We start from the raw sequence: 7,149 nt of genomic DNA, 5'->3' as shown, positions 1-7,149 counted from the left end.
CCCGGGCCGCATTTGCTTCTAATGCAGACTTCTCATTTCATCACTGGAAGAGTATTCCTTTCCCTTCCATGATGGGTAGGGGATGAAGCCACTGCCTCATGACTACCTGCCATACAGTGCTGTCTCTTCCTACTAACACTTAATTCAACTCGTTAAGGTCACTCTCCTATCACACCAAATTCAAGCATCTCTTTCCCCCTATAGCACTCTCCCAATCAGCACATCAAAACTCCCTCCACATCACTCTAAGCTGTAACTTTCTCCCAGCATGATCGTATAGCCATTGAAAAGCCCCAACCTCTTCTCTACCACTCCCAACCCAGGCCTCCTTTATCACCGTCACAGCCGTGGGCACCACCACGGGCATACAGCGCTCTGTCCTTTTCACTGTTTCAGATGAGGGGTTTCCGCTGTCCGGCCCCGGCCCGGGGCATTTCCCATCCCCTCTGGATAAAAGTTCTCCCCCATCGAACTCTTTCCTCCTCATCGTTCCTATTTAGGCCTCTCTCTTTTCGTACATCTACCCCACTGCTTCTCTCATTGCTGTTTCCTAATTCCCAATCCGTTTCACTGCAAAGATCCTTCTTTCTCCGTTATTTCCAAGGCAAAATCCTTGCCTGTAGCTTCCCATTGTATCGCATTGAGAGTAACATTACTGTCAATGCAAAGCACTTTGCTTAGATTATGTTCCTCGTTCTTTCCAATTAAAACATTTCCCCCTCATTATTCCAATTACTGCCTCTCTCCCGTTATTCCCAGTACAGACTATTCATGCCCATCACTCTGAGTCTAAGAATTATGATCCTAACCATCTAGAATCTGTATCTCCATAGTTGCATTTGTCACAGCAGAGACCCCTCTGTCTTCCAACCCTCCCAAGTGCTACCTTCACTACGGCACAAGGCATCTCAGGATCGCATTCCAAACCTCCAGTAACGTTTTCCGCTGTCATTTCTGAGATCTCTCTCTCTCAACCAGGGTCTCTTTGGCAGCCTGACAAAGCCTGTGAACCCCTTCTTGGAATAATGCTTTTAGGTGCATAACATAAAACACACAGGATTGCACTAGAGGCCAATTACACAAAATCTAGTTATCAAATATTTTAAATGCATTTGAGAATAATTTATGTTTCTTTACTAAATCATTAAACAACAAGATGTCACCAAAGATTGTAAATTTCTATGGAAATATCTGTGATTTCTATTGGTGGCAAAAATCTCAGGTACTGGGGAAACGACCACGGTTTCTGGTCTACCTTCATAATTACAGGAAGCGCCGAATTTTAGTGAGAAGTTAGTAGAAATAAAGGTGTAATTTTTTTCCCACCCATAATTAACAGATCTCCTCACAGGAGGTCCACGGAGCCTGTGTTAACAGCCCGACTAAACAATGAGTCTAGAGAAATAAGCTTTAATTCTATGAAAGTGAAAGGAACATTAAAAATCATCTGAACTAAAGCTTTTATGTTACAGGTGAGGAAACTGAAGCCTAGAGAAGTTATAAGACTTTGAATGTCCTGTAGTGTTTTAAACAATTCTAAGGCCATAACAGACACACAATAAACGTTCCCTGAATTGCACTAAGTGGCTTGCCAAAGTTGTACAGCTAATGATCGACGAAGTTGAGACCTGGACCCATGTGTCACGACTCCTAAATAGACGTTCCTTCAATCACATTAAGTTAACGCAACATTTGCCTTTCTGTACATGTCAATGGAGCAATCACTCTCCCTGTATGCTCCTCCTCAAAATTTCTAGGAAAACGTGCTCTCCCTCACTCCCAAGAAAAAGCTCCCTCCTGCTTGGAACAACGGAAGTCTCTGATTCCATGTCACACTATCCCTCCCTGTTTTTCTCTCATCAGTAAATATATCTTGACAGTCATAATGGACACCTATTCAGAAATTGATGGTCATCTACAATGTTCGCTAGCTATAACCAGGTGCCTGACTTACAGCAATCAGCATTCAGATAGCATGCTCCCAGGAAGTTTCCCTAGTCTCCTCGCATGATTTCCGTTATTATTGCCAATCTCTCTTCAGAAATTAGCACATCTTTTTCGGTTTAGTTTTAAAAAATAATGTTCACCACACTGCCATCTCCCAGCTTTGTCCCATCATGTTCTCTTTTCTATACCATCTCAACCACAAATGTTCTTTCCTTTACCATGCTCAGTACTGGCATTATCTTTCATATCAATCTCTCACTGGATTTGTGCCGCCAGTCCAACAATTACAAATGGAGTGTCCGCCATCCCTCAGCTCTGAACTATTTGTTATCAGGCAATCCAGCCCTCTTCTCCCTGAATGAATCACTGCTCTAGACACACCTGCAATTTAAAGTTTCCTCCTGCATCTCTCCAAACGGCCACAGCTCTTTTCATCATCCCCCAGCACGCAGCATCCTCTCCACCAGTCCTCTCTGTGATGTGTATTCACACCACATCCTTAAGTTAGCTTTGATAACCGTCAGAGCTCACACACACCTTCACACACAAGATCATCTCTCCCTGTCCCATTCAAGGCAGAATTCTCTTTTTTCCTGTCATTTGGGGCTTACTGCTCTCTTCTCTCCACATTCCTAATACATCAAGGACTTCACTATCCACCCATTTCAAAGCTCCTTTTCCCTCATCACCTTCACGTGACTGTTCTTACAACTCTCTCGATCTGATACGTCGAATATGGTCCACATGCGGCTACGGACCACCTGAAACATGGCTAGTTTGAATTGAGATGTGCTGAATGCGTAAAAGACACACTGGGTTTCAGACTTAGTATGAAAAGAGGATATAAAACATCTCATGAAAGTTTTTATATTGATTAATACTGAAATAATATTTTGGACACGCTGGGGTAAATAAAATATACTGTGAAGTTAGTTTCACCTGTTTCATTTTACTATTTGAATGTGGCTAATAAAATTATTTTAATTACATAAATGACTTGCTAGACAGCACTACTCTGGGCGCTTCTGCTGATTCATACTTTTAAATCTTCCCTACTAATTCAAGATTTTCTGTTATCACTCCTCCTAGGACACCCCTCCCAGCTACCCCCACTGCTCCCACACGCCAAACCTAGAATTATTTTCCGCATACCATTCTCAATACCTTTTCTACCCCATTATTTCCGTACAGAGTATTTCCTTTCGCCTGCTAACAGAGCTTCTACCCCTGCCATCTAATCATAATAAAGCTCTCTTTCTTTCTTCATCAGTTCTAGTGCGGTGCTGTCTGTCTCAACTCTCAGAAAAATTTTTAGAAATAGTCCTTCTAATTCCCAACAAAAAGAACTTTGCTCACCATTCTCCAAATTGGCCTCTTCACTATAATCTCATTAAAAGGGCTAGTCATTGTAAAACCCTAGACAAATGTCAATTACTAGTTTCAGACCCATGTCACCCATTCAAACTAGGACAGCAATTCTTCCCCTGTCATTTTAAAAATGTCGTTCCTTCTCCAAACTCTACTATGTTGAGGTTTCAACCCCTTTATTCAATCCCAGAACTCTCTTACTTCATGCTAAATACTCTAATACAATTCCCCAAATGGAGTGTTTGTTTTCCCACCACTTTCAGCATGCATGTGTCATCACTCCCCAAACTGATGTGATGTCTAACATTTCTGGAATTGCCATTTCTTTTCTCGACTATGTTAGGGAAAAATCAAGACTGGGAAGGTGGACGGGAGCGGCGAGGAAGGGTTGAGAGAGTCTGCACTGAGAGGGATAAGAAGCTGCGGCCACAGAGAAGACCTCCCACTCATTGTCCCCTTCGAATGTTCCTTCTGACACCTCTCCTTACTGCTCAGCCCCGCAAGCCCCACTGTAAACCCTTCATGTGTATCTCTTCCCAATGAATGATTGCCTTCACTCCAGCGCCTCTCAGAACTCTTCCTCTGTAAGGCCTCCTTCCCATCGTTCTTAGCAAGGAAATTCCTTGTCTTTACTCCAAGGACACAGAACAATTTCTTTACTGCTTCCAATATTCCCTCCAGTGATGAAGATCTTCCCTCAGCATATTCTCTATATATAACTTCCAGTTTCCTCTCGCTCCCAGGATTGAAACACCTTTGTAAAAAAATCACTCCTCGTGTTGACACTTTCCCTTCTTTCCTACTAGTATATGTATTTAGTTCCTTCCTAATCCTCTCAAGACAGAACTCTTTCACATACACACACACTTCTGTTCCAGAAATATTGTTCCCTTTGCGTGTAGCCAACGCTAGAAATCCCTTGCACGAGTCTCTTCCAATAGGTGGCCCTCTCCTTCCTCATATGCTCTTTAGATAATCTGGGTATACAGCTCATTTGTTCATCCTTTCCTCTATTCTATTCCTCAATATTTCTCTTCTGTTCTTTTCCTCTGTTTATTCCTTTCTCTCCTTCTCTCTCTCTCTCTCTCTCTCTCTCTCTCTCTCTCTCTCTCAATGTCTGGTTTTACTGCCAATATTCTATCTGCTTCAGAAAAGAGCCCCCATTATATGAATGGGTCAAAATAAGAACTGAGGGGAACCCGAAAGAGTAGGACACGGTGCTTGTTCTCCCGTGGTCTGGGGATAATCCCCCCAGCTCCCCTCCGCTGGGGTGTCTTCCTCTCTCCTACCGCTCAGCTCATCTCTTCCTCGGGTGTCTGCTTCTCCTACTGCCTCCAAAGCCATCCCTCTGACGCCTGTCTTGCTCTCCTTTCTGCCTTAGGACCACCCTATTCAAAACATCCCGCTGATCCTTTCCTCTTCCCACCCTCCTGCCGGCTGCCCCTCCTTCCCTCCACTCTGGCCCCTTTTATCTTGTGGGCATCTCCTCCCACCTTCCAGTCGCTGCTCTGTCATTTCCTTTGGGTCCTCCTCAGGAGATGCTGCTTAGACTTCAGTCACTGGTTCCTCCTGGTCCAACCAGGTATAAAAAAAACAACAGCTGAATCCCCAAAGCCAAAATGCCCAGGGCTAGAGGGGCAAAGAAGAGGAATGCAGACTCTACAGCAGCCCTTGGGGTCTGGAAGAGGTATTAGCCCTTTGGACAATTTCAAGGAAGGGCCCAGGAACCTATCCTCAGGAATTGCTCTCTCCTGGCAAAGGACAAAAGGGCTCTTGGCTTTCCTCCCTGTCTCCACTAGAGTCAGCCCCCAGGCCTCCTGGGTCACTTCCACCTGCTAACCTGGTTAAGCAGCGGCAGGTTCATCCTTGATGCTAAAGAACTTTAAGGTTCAGGATCGCCACACTTGCACACAGCCCGTTTTTTCTTAAATACGGCCCACCCACCAAATTGCGTAAGCTTTGGATCTCAGCACACCTGAATCTGCCCCTGGATAGCGGAAAGCTTTTCCAGCTTCTGGAGGTTAAGGATCAATAGGGAAGCCTGTTTAGATTGATTCGCAACAGGGTTCAGTTCGAAAACACCTTGCCTCTATTGAGAGGGAATCCTCCTATGGAGGATCCAGGATTCCCAAATATCTCTTAGCTGAATCTCACTGGTTCCAGAATCTTAGCTGGATTCTGGAACTCAGGGCCTTTGGGCCACACCCAACTCAGCCCAGCCTGTAGCCTCTCTCTTGGCCTCCCAGTCAACCTCGGTCCAGCAGTGCTAGGCCCCCTGCTACCTGATGTTCCCTTAGGACCCCTACGTGGTTCTTCAAGGCTTAGCTCTAAATCCACCAAGAAAGAAGTGACCTCTACAACTGTAAGAGAAAGACAGGTCATCCTCACCGTCAGTACCACTTTAAGACCCTCCCTCTGCCCCTGCGTTCACAGAGCCCATTTGGGGTCAGTACAATCGTCTCTTCAGAAGCCCTTAATGAACTGACAGCTGCCCCACTGTACCCTCACCCAGGGGTCTTGCTGGTGTCCCCAGGAATCCCACACTGGCAGCTTCTCTATTCCCAGCAGAGGAGAAAAATGAAGGGATTCTGAAAAGGAGACGCAGGAGCTGAGGCTGGAGGACTAGACTGCTGGGAGGAAAGGCACTGCTCTGGCGGGAGCAACGGCAAGCCTCCGGTGAGGCTGCAGGCACTCTGGAGACACGGCGGGGCGGCGGGGCTGGGGTCTAGAGGAGCCGCGTCGGCAGCGGAATTGGAGGTGGCTCCGCAGAGCCCGCCATCTGGGGGTCTGGGATTCCAGGGCTTCAGGCAGGTGCTGAGACTCCGAGCAGGCGGCTGCCTGGAACTTCCAGGTGAACGAGCCTCCCGCCCTGCGCCCTGGTCGCCCGGCACTTACCCGGCAGACTTGGGAAAGTCTCTGAGAAGTGCAGAGGCGGGGGCGGTGCGGGGTCTGCCACTTTCTCCCGGGCGGGCAGCAGCTCTTCGGCTTCCAGCGCGCCCTCCGGGCGTCGGCCGCCCGGCTCGGGGTTGTTTCTGGTGGCAGTGGCGGCGGCGGCGGCGGCGGCGGCGGCAGCAGCGAGCTCCGGGGGCCCGTAGAAGGTGTCGGGCGGCTCCGCGAAGCTGGGCAGCGCGGTGGTCAGCGCCACCATCGAGGGCACGGCCTGGCCCAGCCCCGCGCAGAAGGTGTTGGTCAGGCGGCCGGCAAAGGAGGCTAGCGGGGCGAGGGGCGGGAGGCCGGCGGGCAGCGGCGCGGGGGCCAGCGCCTGCGGCAGCACGAGGGGCCGGTAGGGCATGAACATGGGGTAGCCAGTGTAGAGCAAGTGGCCGGAGCGCGGCGGCGGCGGCCCGATCAGGGAGTCGATGGAGAAGGCAGCGCCCGGGCCCCCGCCGCCCAGGGCGCTCCCCTCCGGGCGCCGCCGTGCGCCCCGCGGCTCGGGCGCCCCACGCGGACACGCAGGGCTCGCTCCCTGACTCCCGGGCCGAGGTGCCGGCGGGGCGCGGGCTCGGCGCAGTGTGGCTCCGGCGCCGCGCTCCCTCTCTCTCTCATAAGGAGGGAGGGGGCGGGCGAGCGGGAGGGCTGGGGGTGTCGCCCTCCGGACTCATCCATCTTCCTCAAATTACGCTTCCCTTCCTCCCTCCGCCCGCAGCGCCGCGCCCGGCTCCCGCTCCCTCCGCAGAAGCCGTTCCCAGCGGCCCGGCCGGCAGGCCCGGGACCCCCGCCCGCCCCCCGCAGCCCAACCAACTATTATTAATGGAGATTGATGAGGCCGGACACGCCGCTTTGTGAAAGTTTGCGGCCGACGAGAAGGCAGCGGCAGCTGCCGGGCCGGTGCCC

The 7,149-nt window shown here is 49.9% G+C and overlaps 1 protein-coding gene across 1 annotated transcript in view; it reads right to left on the bottom strand.

Annotated features, from left to right (window-relative positions):
- Positions 1 to 6,917, bottom strand: part of GBX1 (gastrulation brain homeobox 1) — a 17,953-nt gene extending 11,036 nt beyond the window's left edge. Inside the window, 4 exon segments of the mRNA XM_007469819.1 lie at positions 6,211 to 6,746; positions 6,748 to 6,779; positions 6,781 to 6,864; positions 6,867 to 6,917. Of these exon segments, the coding sequence (XP_007469881.1) occupies positions 6,211 to 6,746; positions 6,748 to 6,779; positions 6,781 to 6,864; positions 6,867 to 6,917 (703 nt within the window).
- Between the last annotated feature and the right edge of the window lie 232 nt (positions 6,918 to 7,149).

The sequence above is a fragment of the Lipotes vexillifer genome, unplaced genomic scaffold (genome assembly GCF_000442215.2).
Source record: "Lipotes vexillifer unplaced genomic scaffold, Lipotes_vexillifer_v1.1 scaffold472, whole genome shotgun sequence".
NCBI classification, from domain to species: Eukaryota; Metazoa; Chordata; class Mammalia; order Artiodactyla; family Lipotidae; genus Lipotes; species Lipotes vexillifer.
The sequence above is the reverse complement of the archived record's forward strand: the minus strand, read 5'-3'. Positions and strand labels throughout refer to the sequence as shown.